This window comes from Bidens hawaiensis, unplaced genomic scaffold (assembly GCF_021521415.1).
Source record: "Bidens hawaiensis isolate Kalapana, Puna unplaced genomic scaffold, B.hawaiensis_p1.1 tig00050328_1, whole genome shotgun sequence".
NCBI classification, from domain to species: Eukaryota; Viridiplantae; Streptophyta; class Magnoliopsida; order Asterales; family Asteraceae; genus Bidens; species Bidens hawaiensis.
The window spans coordinates 66,636-80,812 of record NW_027499006.1 but is presented as its reverse complement, the minus strand read 5'-3'; the positions used below and the strand labels follow the sequence as shown (position 1 = coordinate 80,812).

General features: G+C 33.7%; 1 protein-coding gene and 1 long non-coding RNA gene across 2 annotated transcripts; one reads left to right on the top strand and one right to left on the bottom strand.

Annotated features, from left to right (window-relative positions):
* The first annotated feature begins 152 nt into the window (after positions 1-152).
* Positions 153-1,503, top strand: LOC143598455 (uncharacterized). The gene is made up of 4 exons (XR_013147115.1): positions 153-224; positions 312-575; positions 1,044-1,098; positions 1,273-1,503. It is a non-coding gene; the product is annotated as an uncharacterized LOC143598455 (long non-coding RNA).
* Positions 1,504-6,038: 4,535 nt separating this feature from the next.
* LOC143598457 (aminopeptidase M1-like) lies at positions 6,039-13,558 on the bottom strand. Its single transcript, XM_077076664.1, has 18 exons — positions 13,326-13,558; positions 13,103-13,248; positions 12,508-12,610; positions 12,225-12,411; positions 12,048-12,141; positions 11,817-11,970; positions 11,627-11,731; positions 11,434-11,550; positions 9,945-10,058; positions 9,680-9,862; positions 8,161-8,550; positions 7,969-8,066; positions 7,183-7,360; positions 6,980-7,094; positions 6,815-6,882; positions 6,677-6,751; positions 6,514-6,591; positions 6,039-6,413 (listed from the first exon to the last, which is right to left on the bottom strand). The coding sequence occupies exons 1-18, from the start codon at positions 13,548-13,550 to the stop codon at positions 6,225-6,227; spliced, it is 2,619 nt and encodes an 872-aa protein (XP_076932779.1). The 5' UTR covers positions 13,551-13,558; the 3' UTR covers positions 6,039-6,224.
* Between the last annotated feature and the right edge of the window lie 619 nt (positions 13,559-14,177).

Genomic DNA, 14,177 nt, shown 5'->3' with positions numbered 1-14,177 from the left:
ATAAGAAGTAGTAACTCGATCTGATAATGATATGATACACGGTATTCAGAAAGTTATCTAGCCATCTAGGGATATTGTAATTGGAAATACGAAACCCATATCTATAAATCTTTCTGTTTGCAACTTTGTTGAATCTGCAATATTCATTTTAGAATGATGTTGGCAAAGCTATCAATAAATGGGCGAACACCGAAGTTGTACAACAAGCTCTCAACGTTCGTCAAGTACGCACGCACCAATGTTTTTTTTTTCCTGTGAATAACCTGAACTGTATATTAATAGTATGTCTCATTCCCTGATATTTTTCTTAGGGAACAATTGAAGAATGGGTGAGGATCAACAAGACCTTACATTACTCTCAAGGAAAGAATGACACCTTATTTTATTCCTATGATATCTTTAGTAGTTTTTCCTATCATAAGAAAAACTTTCTAGTAAAGTTGTAGAGCTTTGATCGTAAGTGGAGATCATGATTTCACATTTCCATACGTTAGCGTTGAGGAATGGATAAATTCTCTTAACATCAAAACTCAAGTGCCATGGAAACCATTCTACATTGATGGTCAAGTCGGAGGGTGAGATCTACATGACTCTATTATATGTATGTGTGTATATATATACTATGGAGGGTTCAATGGGAACTAGGGAATCATGCATTTTACACGTAAAAAAATAATATAAAACTCGATTTCACAAGTAAAAAATTAGTTTTAGCATAAACTTCTTGGGAGTGTTTGCTTATCTATCTTATTGTAAAAATTTTAATATTGTAAAAATATTATTTTTTTACCTTTCTATTAAGTGATTTAAAAAAAAAATTAATGAAAACGACTTCTACATGTGTTTATATGTAAAAACTCAAAAAAAGATTATGTAAAAATGTGTTTGTTATATGTAAAAATGATTTTTTACATGTAAAAGACATGTTCCCAATTCCCCACGTTTTTTGTGGTTCTCTTTTGAACCTGCACCTATATATATATATATATATATATATATATATATATATATATATATATTTATATTCAATTTCCCTTGTGCAGATATGAAACGAAATATGCACAAAATGATTATTCATTGACATATGCTATCGTTAAGGTTAGAAAGAGCTACCACCATTTTTCGCTATTGAATCTGTCTATTATTTTCATTTCGAAACCATAGAATAAAATACGTGTTGTTGAGGCTGAAATGGCATTCTCTAGCAATACTTAAGACACTATACGTATATGATGAACTTAAGCATGTTTTCCTGCAATTGGCAATTTACAGGGCGCAGGACATTTAGTCCCAAATGACAAGCCTAAACAAGCTATGATGCTAATCCAAGAGCATTTTTTATTTTACAAGCAATTCTTAGATGAAATAAGATAGATAGGGGTAATTTATCGTGTATCATCAGGTATGTAATTGAAGAAAACTTTGCAATATGTTTTATATCCATTGTCATCATCTAAGTATGTACTTTTATTGTTGTACTAGAGGTTATCTAGGCCTGCTACCTAGAGGCAGTGCAAATTGTCAAAAAGTTTTGTAAGAAATTACTTATATTTATTTAAATTTTCTAACAGTTACGCGTTAATAAAACCATGTTCAGGAGTAATAGAGGCACTACAACCCTTTTTGGATTGGGTTGTTACACTTGGAACACACGGGAGCGGGAGTAGGAGTAGGAGTGCTTTCAACAGAACTTTTGGTGTAATTAGTTATCAAGGGTGGACACACTTTCATATCTTCACAAAATAAACTCTCGGCAAATTGGGCTTCTTATAAGTAACGCCCCGAACTCGGAGAGTCACGGTGGTTGAGTGTATATATATATATATATATAGGGGAGGGTTATTTTAATAACCATTGTGAGTTTTAAGAACTTTAAGAACTCAATTTTGAACCACACATTTAATTAAATGATTTGAAATATGTGGCTGAGATTAAATTTAATTAAAAAATGAAGTATGAGAGAGAATAAGTATTTTTGATAATTACACAAGTTTAAACGTTAGTTACACATGTGTAAAAAGTCGATTCGGTGTGTAAAAAAATACCGTAATTTTTTGTACATCACTTACACTTACGTATTACACATGTGTAAAAAAAATTCAAAAAAAAAATTGTTACGTTGAGTTCTTTCGAGTTCTTAAAACTCAAATTGGTTCTCAAAAGAAATCAATCCTATATATATATATAGGGTAAGGATCCTAAGAAAACCCTTTGCAAATTGAGAACTTTGAGAACCATTTTGGACCACTAAAAACACCTTTAAAAAAATATTTAAAAAAATCATAAAACAAAAAATAATAAAAATTTTTAAAAAGTAAAAAAAAAAAAAAAATTCTTATATTTCATTCCGGTTTCATTAAAAAAATTTAAAAAAACAAAAGAAAAACGTCGTATTATACACATATGTATAATTTTATATAATCTTTAGTTACGTAATATACACATATGTAAAGTATCATTTATCTTAAATTATACACACGTGTACAAAAAAACATGTAAATGTACATATATGTATATATTATACATATGTGTATATAATTTAGCTAAACCGAGTTTTTTTTATGAAACCGGGATGATAAAATAAGAATTTTGGTATTTTTACTTTTTTGATTTTTGTGTTTTTTTTTTATTTTATGATTTTTTTTTATTTTTGAGTTTTTTGTGATCCAAAATGGTTCTCATAGTTCTCAATTTCAAAAAGGTTCTCTCATGATCATGATTTTATATATATATATATGCAGTAGAATATACATCTTTACAAAACTTTGTCCATCTTTATAAACTATCAGGGAACATTAAACATAATGGGATGCCAGTCTTGGATAGTTAGCCCGCTATGCCCAAACGTCCTCCGACTACATATACACCTTTACATGATGTACATACTAAAAGCGAGCGAGTTCCAGTTTTTGTAATTAAAATAAAAAGGGATTTAACATAAACATATATATATATATATATATATATATATATATATATATATATATAACACTATCGTATACTTTAATTAATCTTTCATAGCGACACTTCTACTATTGCCCAACTGAATATAACAACACTTTCTCTGCCTATATATAGTTTCGGTATCTTGTTTGTGGGTCCGTTTATTTCTAGATATCGTGTATTGTTTTACCAACAGATGCGATAGACAAGATCCAAAATAGAGCACAAAGATGAAAATAAACAAGAACTAACTTGATTCAACAAATAAACATTTGTTTGAAATGAACCAAATACTATATCCAACATCTAACAAAAATGAGCAAAAACTTGGATTATTTATAGAGCTGGGGAAGTGTCGTTGAGTTCAGCTAGGCGACACTACCAAGTGTCGCTACCAGACCACCGAAAACACAAACTTAGGCAACAGTAAGAAGTGTCGCTGATACATACCCGGTTCCAACATAGGTGGGTCAAGGCAGTTAATTAAGTGGGAATAAGAAGAGGAAAAGTCTAGGGAAATAAATGTTGCAATTATTATCCCAATTAGGTCTATTTATATGTTCTTGTTTTAGTTTATAGATATCCATGTTTATGATATAAAAATATTAGGGTTTGTTAATCTTGTATTTGGAGAATTGTCATCTCGAATTGGCTAACCGGAGACTAACCCATCTCGAATCGGGTCAAATATCCCTTAATTTCTTGTTTCAAATTCCGGGTTCTATCATTTGGTTCCATTGCCGGGAAACGAAGCAAAGATGGCTCATACCCGGAATAGTCAAATCAAAATGGGAGGTTCAAAGATGATCTGATTGTTGTTCAATTAGCAGAAATCGCAGCAAGATTAGATGCTATTTTTGGAACCATGAAGGACGATGTTGAAGCAATCAAGGCTCGGATGTATGGAACACCCTCCACGTGCCACAAATATGAAGCCATTTCCATAACGTCATAAGTGCCGACAACTGGTAAACATGATTGCCTTCGCAAGGAGGACCGTATCAGATCCAATGATATGGAGGTTGATGAGATCAGTCTGACGGTTGATGAGGTGATGGGAGATGATTGTAACCGTAAAGAAGCAGATAATGATGATGAAAAGGGCACGGTGGCGGAGGGTGGCCTTCACAGTCCACTAGCACTTCTGGTTAAAGAGAAGAAAACCTGCGATAATTCCATACCAGGAGTCGAAGAAACAATTCGTGAAGATTTTTCTCTTGAAATAAATGAAGAAGAATTTACCAAAGAGAGAGAAACTCAAGAGAAAGGGAACAAGCATGAATGTCTGTGCCAGGATAACCGGGATCAAATCCAATTTGCAGATGATGATCAAAATCGAAGGCTTATAATGCAAAGGCCTCTCAAGGTCCTTTCAGATCAAAGCACTCTCGGCTGCGGCGACTGTTTTATCTTACGCCAATCCGATCTTGATGATGATTGGATCTACCACCTATATCACAGGTGGCCGGATGAAGTCCCAAGAACGATGACAGTGTTTCAGAGAATTGAGCAGGGACTTAAGAAAAAGAGTCAAAATTCAGCAGCTTTTCATCATCTCACCATGGAGCCATTTGAGGAACATCAGACAAATGGAACAGATCGAGATAACTACATCCGACTTGAGGACAAGTCTTATTCTCGGGCCGGATGTATTGATACATACCCGGTTCCAACATGGGTGGTCAAGGCAGTTAATTAAGCGAGAATATGAAGAGGAAAAGTCTAGGGAAATAAATGTTGCAATTATTATCCCAATTAGGTTTATTTATATGTTCTTGTTTTAGTTTATAGATATCCATGTTTATGATATAAAAATATTAGGGTTTGTTAACCTTGTATTTGGAGAATTGCCATCTCGAATTGGCTAACCAGAGACTAACCCATCTCGAATCGGGTCAACTATCCCTTAATTTCTTGTTTCAAATTCCGGGTTCTATCAGTCGCTATGAGTATGGGCGACCCTCCTAGTGTCACCAATCTCCCCCGAGGCTGCTGCCTACCATCTCCTTAACCTCTCATCAATATAGCCTTGTCAAAGATTAAACAACACAGCCTCTTATTCAGTCTCTTTCCTTGCTCCCTTTCTGATGGGAATAATATACAAAACTGCGGTAGCAAACATGAAAATCACCATTGGATCATTAGCATATATCTTGTATTGATCACAGCTTCTCCAGTTTGATTATCGTAAAACCATTTGGTAAACTTCAGCAATGAAACTGGGAGAATTAGAGGTACGTACGACCTTCACTCGGTGAACAACTAAGGCTGGTTTCACAACCAAACTAACTTTTCGCTTCCCAGTAACGAGGTCAATCTCCTCCTTTGACCATCTTCATTCGATCTTCTGACATTTGAAGTTTTTAAACCCGTTCACATAAGCTTGTTCAGTCAATTTTTCATAAGAGAAACATCAAATATCAAAATTATGGATCACTCAATTGGGGCTGCTAGCTTTTGATCGGTAAATCTGCATACCTTGAACTAGTAAGGGCCTTCTTTTTTGGGGAGGGGGGGGGGGGGGGGGTTGGGCACTCAAAATTCCAAAGACGGCCCTGGATGATTCCATTATCAACTCTATATAATCTGCTGCATAATGTTACATTCCTGAATGACCAAAGTTACAACTTATAACAGGTAAGCTTCTCCTTATTAAATTTGAATATTTATTTGTTGAATGACGAACTTTTTTAAATCTTGTCGTTTGTGGGACTTGAACCCTAGATCTTTCAACCCAAGGTAAAGTCTGTCTTTCCCAATGGACAACCCCGTTGGCTATTGATTGAATTTAAGTTAGCAGTTATTCAAAAGTCCTAAACCTTGAATTGTACATGGTCATGCGCCTAAGAAAAGCGAATCAAAGCGACCACATCAATTTTGGACTTTGGGGTCTGCTCTTATATGATAAGGTGTGCAAGTTTCTCCAGTCTCGAAAATATACTACAAAAAGCTTAGACTCACTGTTCGAGATTAAATCATATGAGAGGGTCAGATCAAGTTCTAAACTTGAGGTGTGCAAGTTTCTAACCCAATATCATGTTAATAGATGCATTCTTAAGCTCTTTATGCTCTGAAAAAAAGACTCTTTTTCTTAGAACTTGAGGTGGCATTTTTATTCACAGGTGACAATCATAGTATTGCACAAAAACAAGTGTCAAAAACAAAGCATCGAGTTACAAGCTTTATGCCTCCTGTCTTATAAAGCATGAAGAAAAGAACAAGCATCAAGTATGACGTCACAGCACCATCCAAAAGCAAGCAATTAGAGAACCTAAAAAAAGCTAGTATTCCCTGAAAGCAAGTTCTTGAACACAGTCTTTAAGGTTTTTCTCATTCTGAATGCTCTCGACCCACTTCGTGTTAATCTGAACACGCTCAATGCTCTGCCTTAACGTTCTTGCAATTGAAGGCTGCTTACCATGGCTTGCAAAGAACTCTTCCACTTCTTTCACCTTCTCGTGAGACGAAAGCTACGAAAACATAATTACATTAGTATTGTTATTATTATATATAATTAATTGCAATAAAAGTAACAAAATACTTGAGTTGAATATAAAAAATGGTACACACCGGTGATACAATTGCACTGACAAAGCGTGTCAATAAAAACCCTCGGCCCCAAGTATTTGAAATGTGTTCCCAGTTTTTCTGAAAAAAGCGAGACTGTGTCAGTTTCTTACAATTTTTATGAATGTGTTGGTTAATTTGCTATTAAACCACAAGATAAATTTACCTTGAGCCAGTTCCAAGCCACTTCACGTCCCTCTCGGCTAACATTCAGTCCAAATACAACATCTTGACTTCGAACCTAAACAACAAATTATCATGAAAACAGATAAACAAAATGACGGATGTAACCTTACTTGCATACCTCAGGCGTCAACAAAAAGTTAAGAACCTCAAGAATTATGTCAGGATCACAGCAAGATCCAAGAGAACCTATAATATAACCAAATATCATCAAGTAAATAAATAAATCATCTGACAACTTACAACAATGTTAGATATAACAACAATGTAATAAATTAATAATTACCTAATATCCGAGTCTTTTCCTGGCTTAGATCAGTCTCTCTGTAAACTTTCAAAAGTTTATCAAAACCCGATCTGTCTGATGATGTCACCTTCTTCATCACAGCATCATACACAGCCTAAAGTTGGAAGAAAAAAAGAGTAAATACTACAGTAGATGTATGCATAATAACTTATGGTAGATAGATAGGAGAAAGACGAATTTACCCTTCTTATATCGGGTGGAAGTAGATGGGTGTTCCTGTCTTCTAAAAATGCTTGGAACCGCTTGCTTGCTTCTTTTAGGGTTTCTTCATGCCCCAACACAGCTAATGTAGTAAAAAGCTCACCTCTTAACAAGGCATCCAAGTGACTTTCCCCTTGTTTAGGATCAAAACCGATCCTCCTGAAAAAAATAAATATAATAATTTATTTTTTTATCTTATTTGATTATTACTTACAATTACCACCCTTATGAACAGTAATTTTACAAGCATTTTGAGCACAAAATATGTACATGTCTTGAAGCATCATCTAGCAATAAATGTTTTATTTTTTTATTTTATAATCAAATATTATATATACACACACTCCTCAAAGCTACTATTATTTTAGCATATCTTGTTTTTTCTTACAACTTTTAAATATAGTGTTTTACAAAATTCCAAATACACCATTGTACGCGCTTATTTTTTATATTCCAATTATACAATACATTTTTTTAACTGACAAGGGTACAACTCCTCAAAGCTGCTATTATATCTATGTTATAAGTACTTTGAACAAATTATGTTTCTTTTAAAATATAATATTATACAAAGTTCCGAATACACCGCTATGACTTTCTTTTTTTTATTCAAAACTGACCCGATTCATATATAATATATTATCAGTTTTTATTCCACGGCATTATAGTGTTTAAAATTTATATAGGAACGTAGGTAGAAATAAGAATGCCCCAACTGTTTTAACTGCAGAAAGTGTATACTAATTTGGAGGAATAGGAAAACTGACTCTGCAGAATATTGGAAAAGGTTGATGAGAAACAGCTTAATGTTGTCAACTAATGTGATATCAGCATCCGCCACTATTCTTGCAACCTTAGCGCTAACCTGTGGTACCAAAATCAAAAGCAAAAAAAATTTAAAAAAAAAAGGAAAACGAAAAGAAAAACAAAAAGTGTATCAAAAGGGTAGGAATCAATACGCTTATCAAGTTGGATAAAACTGTATATTCTGGTTCTTCTCTATAATCACTCATCAATGTAAGCAAAGAAGACACGGGCAGTTGACCAGCCATTGACAACGCGAATGAATCATCTAGAATCCCATATCGATCCATTGCTGACAAACGCTTATTTTCTATTGCGTGTCTAAGGTTAACTGACAAGTTGTCATCATATTTGACTCTGTAAAACCCAGCTTGGTCAATATTAATCTTTATCCAACTTGATAATGATGATGGTTCGTCAATGTCAATAGTTTGTGATCTTTTATCCAGTAAGAAGCTCTTCTTTGCTTCATATGACCCAATGCATAGTGTTATGGGTACGACCCATTGACCTTCTCCAGACGACCCGCTCGACAAGAATTGTTTCTGCCACCGCATACAAATATTATAAATCCACCAAATAATGACGATGGTTCATCAGTTATGTTTTGCCTCTTACGAGTAGGGGTGTGCATGAAACTGGAAAAAATCTGACCCGTAACCAAAAAAATCGAATCGAAATAACCGAACCCAAACCAAAATCAATCGTTTGGTTTGTGTTTTTGTAAAAACCAAATTGTCGGTTTGCTTATGATTTTGCATGTAACTAAAACCTTAAAAAGCACACCAAACAGAACTTATGGATTTTCTTTTTTTAATTTGAATGTTAAGTAATCTATAAAAATTTAATAAATAGTATAACCTCGGTTTTAAAATGCGCGCATAATGCGTGATGCACCTGATGCGATGTAAAGAGGGCATCGCTGCACTTGATGCAATATCGCGATGCGTTTACAACTTTACATGATGTGCTTATAATTCACTAAATGCGCTACGATGCGCTTCGCATAATGCACTATGATGCGCGCAACATAAATTAGAAGAGAAAAACTGTGAATTTACAATAAGAATGTGCAGAATGTTCACACATGTGTTGGAATCTTAGCATTTTCTTAAGAGATCATCGAATATGTAATGTGCTTGCGTTGCACATCAGATTTTCGGACCAACGCATCGGAGAACATCATGCAATTTAAAACCAAGATTATAACCCAAGTATTAGGCCCAAATGTATAACAATCAATTATTCATTTTTGTTTGCCAAAAAGTTTCAAGCCCAAAGATAAGACTAAAAAAACTAAACCGAACCAAACCCCAACAAAACCATTTTCAAAACCAGAATTTTCGGTTTTTGGTTCAGTTTGAGCCCAAAACCGACCCCTGCACGCCCCTATGTTGCGAGTTAAATGGTCAAAACTTAATAGTTTAGCTACAATAGAAAAGATAAGATGGGTCGAAAGACACTTAAATATTATATCATTGTATTCATACTTTTCACTATCTATTAAAAAAATTGTTTGTTTTTTATTTGGAAAATAAGTGTTTCCAATCAACCAAACTGTTTCAACCTTTTACCTAACCTGCCCATATAAGCCACATCTACTTATACAAAAGTACACTAAATAGAATTAAAAGTACACTAAAATAGAAAATCCAAGGAGGAGTGAATAGAAACCTGTTCAAACACCAATTTGCTATCTTTGACACTAACAGAAACAACTGGATAACCTTTCTGTTTTGTCCACGAATGCATGAGTTTATTTACAGGCTCTTTGGATTCTTCCTCAAGGACGGCCCACAAGTCCTCGGTCTTTGCATTTGAACAAGCATGCTTCTTTATATATTTAGCAAGTGCTCGCTAGTGACAAAGACCCCAAATAGTTAAATAAACAAAGTATGTTTCAGAATTAAGTAAATAAGTCAAATTAATGAAAACAAACCTGAAAAACTTCAGCACCAAGATAGCTCTGCAGCATTCGAATGACAGAAGCACCCTTACGGTAACTTATTGCATCAAAAATTTCATCTATTTCACTCGCGTGATTAATGTCCACCTGGGTTATAAGTTAAACAGATCATGCATATGTATGCATATTACATATTACATATATATATATATATATATATATATATATATAGGAATATATATATATATAGGATCAGGATCATGTGAGAACTATTTTGAAATTGAGAACTTTGAGAACCATTCTAGACCACAAAAAACCCAAAAATTTAAAAAAAAAAATCATAAACCATAAAAAACGCAAAAATGAAAAAGTATAAAAACCAAAAATCTTATTTATCATCCCGGTTTCATTAAAAAAAAAAGAAAAAAAAAACGTCTCAGTTTAGCTAAATTATACACATATGTATAATACGTACATATATGTACATACATGCTTTTTTATACACATGTACAATTTAAGGTAAATGATAATGTGCATATGTGTACATTACGTAACTAGAGATTAAATGAAACAATACACATGTGTACAATACGAAGTTTTTTTTAATGAAACCGGAATAAAATATAAGAATTTTGGTTTTTTTACTTTTTAAAATTTTTTGTTTTTTTTTTGTTTTATAATTTTTTTAAATATTTTTTTAGAGGTTTTTTTTGTGGCTCAAAATGGTTCTCAAAGTTCTCAATTTCCAAAGGGTTCTCTTAGGATTCTTACCCTATATATATATATATACAATTAGCAACTCAAGATTGCATACATAGTTGTAACTTAGGTTTAGGTCATTGTACTTAATTTTAGTTTCTTTTCTTTTTCCTTAAACTTTTTACCTTTTAACCCTCATACTTTTATATCTTTTACAATTTAAACTTAACACATTTTCACCTTCAACTTTGCTCCATATACTTTTCATCTTTTACAAATTATTCGTTTTACATTTTGGTCAAAATTTTGCGAGTTAAAACGTTGCAACGTGGATGTGTGGTCCAACAAATTTTTACACATATTTTTCCCATTTAACGGCTCTGCCTTAACCCGCGGGTCCTAGATTAATTTAATTATTGTTTTCTGTGTTTCGCGTGCTTGTTTCACCGGTTTTATGTCTACTTTTCGTTCGGTTTTACTTTAGCTTAGTTTCGTTTTCTATGTTTAGTTTCTTTTATTTATTTCTATTTTATACGAGCCTTTCCAAAGTCGGTGGTCAATGATGGTGGTGTGGCATTGGTGATACTTAGCACGGTTTACACCCCTACCTCAACGCGAGGGTTTTTATACTGGTTCACGAAAGTTACTCGCCACGGAAAAGGGGATGTTGGGTGAAGGCGGTGGTGGTGATGATGGTGATTTCATGTTTTCAAGTGAAGTGAATGTGTAAATAACGGTTTTACACTCGCCGCCGCAACGCGCGGGTGTCAATTGTAGTTAACTATTTACCAAATTAATGAAAAGGTATAGCAAGAAATGATACCTCAATAGGGTGTGATTCTGAAAGCCCATCAAGGCGAAGACCTTCAGTACTTTCATCAAGAAACTGAGTCCATATTTTCCATTCTGGGAACAACCCATCAGCAGCTAAATAGCTCACCTGATTTCATTTTACAATCAAGTATTGACAGAATTAAAACGTGCATTATAAAATGATAGATTTGAATATAGATTACCCAAGTGGCAAATCCCTCATTCAACCACAAATGTGTCCACCACTCCATAGTTACAAGATTTCCAAACCATTGATGTGCAAGTTCATGAGCTACAACAGTTGCCACCTGAATAGTTCGTTGATCAACTACATCAGTCAGTTCAGTTGATATTAACAGAAATGAGGTCCTGAACATGAAATTACAAAATTACCCTCTGCTTGTTTGCAGCTGCAGAGTGCTTTTCATCATAAAGTAGAGCTGTTTCTCGGTATGTAACTAAACCATAATTCTCCATTGCACCAGCAGCAAAATCAGGAATTGCAATCATGTCCAGTTTGGGTAGTGTATAAGGTGTTGCAAAATAGCTGCAAATTCATAAATTAATAAATATTAGATAATCATCAACAATAACAGTGCAGTAACAAAAGTTAACAGAACATACTCTTTGTACAGCCCAAGGGTTTTAACAGCAACATCTAGTGCAAACTTTCCTTGATTTGCTTTACCAACTTGGGTATAAACCCTCACTTTAATTCCTGCAGGCAGGTCACCAATCGGGTTAGCAAATTATATTATAAGTCATAACATTAATAATTTTAATATAACTACTGTGTTGTACCATCAGGAGTATGGTCTTCAACATAATCAAACAAACCAACAACAGCAGCAACTAAGTAAGTAGACATGATTGGTGATTCCTGGTAGCTAACAGTCTTCAAGTTGCCATTAACTTTCTCGTCAACAACAGGCATGTTTGAAAGAGCTACTAAATCTGAAGGCACCTCAAGTGTGATCTTAAATGTAGCCTAAGAAAGTGCACAAAGTAGTAAAGGATTTATTACAATTTATAACGAAAGTAATATAAAATGTAGGAATCACATACAGAAAGATATTAGTTATACCTTACATGCAGGTTCATCCCAGCAAGGAAAGCACCTTCTGGCATCAGCTGGTTCAAATTGAGTTACTGCCATGTTCTTCTTCTCCCCATTATGTTCATATGTACTACAAAAGTGTAAAATTAAACTCAGTCTTGGTTTTAAAATGTGTGATGTGCTCCAGTGCTTTTTATTTCAAAAAACCAATGCGCAAGGCCTTTGTTACTAAAAAAAGCTTAAAACTCGATAATATTTGAACTACTTAACTTTTAATAACCAAAGGTTAAGAGGCTAAAACAAATTGTTCAATTAAAAGAAAAAAGCTACAGTACAGCCAAAGAAGTTTTATGTAAGTCTATGCATAAGGTACAAGTAGCCTATGCAGAAACTAACTTCAACTCAAAAATATAAAAGCTAGAACTTAATCCCCATAAACAATTTATTATTGTACAGGATTAAAGAGTGGCAATTCACTAATACATCAAAGAAACAGACAAATAAAGAATCAATCAAAGTGAACAGTGAAATAGACAAAAAAAAAAGAAATATGTCCCATATTACTTAATCATTCACCCAAAAATATATAACACTCATCAAACCTAAGAGATAAAACAATTACCTTCTGTAAAATCCTTTCATTTGATCATTCAAGGTGCCATCAAACCTAATAAACAGAGCGCCAGCACCATGGGGCAAATTCTCAGCAAACTCCAACACCAAAACCTCATCTTCCACCAAGAACTCAACGTTCACAGCCTCAAATCCCTAAAAATCATCAATTATTATTATTATTATTATTATCATTATTCATACCACTAACAGACTAATAATAATAATAATACCTTTAAAGCGGATTGAAAGCGGACGGATTTGGAATCAATTTGAAGGTCGGCGGAATTGAGGACGATGAATTTGGTATCGGCGACGATATCAAGGCGGATGTCGACGGTGCCGGAGAATTTGCAGGCGGTGAGATCTGGCGTGAGTTTGAGATCGTAGGATTTAGGGATGGCGAATTTGGGGAGGCGTGGTTGGCATCTGAACTGCTTGTAGTTGTTGTTTGCCATTCTTTCTTTCTTTTCTTTTCTTTTCTTTTCTTGCGTGTCAAGAGAAGATGAAGATGAAGATGTTCAGTTTAAGGGGTATTATTTATAGGAGGAGTTGGAGTTGGAGTTGGAGTTGGAGTTGGAGTATCGGTGTTATCATTTCATTTGTTTTAAATTAAATAAATAGATTCTACTGTTGTTAATATAATGGGCAGAATTATACTTTGCGTTAACTTTACGGGAGAATATGTGATTTAAACAAGAATTAGAATAACAAGAATCGGATTAACGGTTACGAAATTTTGCCGAAAGATATAAATATTTGTGTGTAATTGCTATAAATAATATAGGATAAATACCATATAATACACGGGTGGTTAAAAAATTAAAACAAAAAGGTTAAATTTAAAGATTGTTTGGTATTGAGTTTGAAAAATGCTTATTGACTTTTTCAAAAAACCATTTTGAAAAGCCCGGATTTTAGACTTTTGAAAAGCTTCCTTTTAAAATCTCTCATAAAGCTAAAATAAAAAGATTTTTTTTGATTGTCAAACACATATTAACTTATTGGCTTCTTGAAAACATCAATAAGTCAATAAGCATTTTTCAAACTCAATCCCAAACATGCCCTTAATAATATACATAATA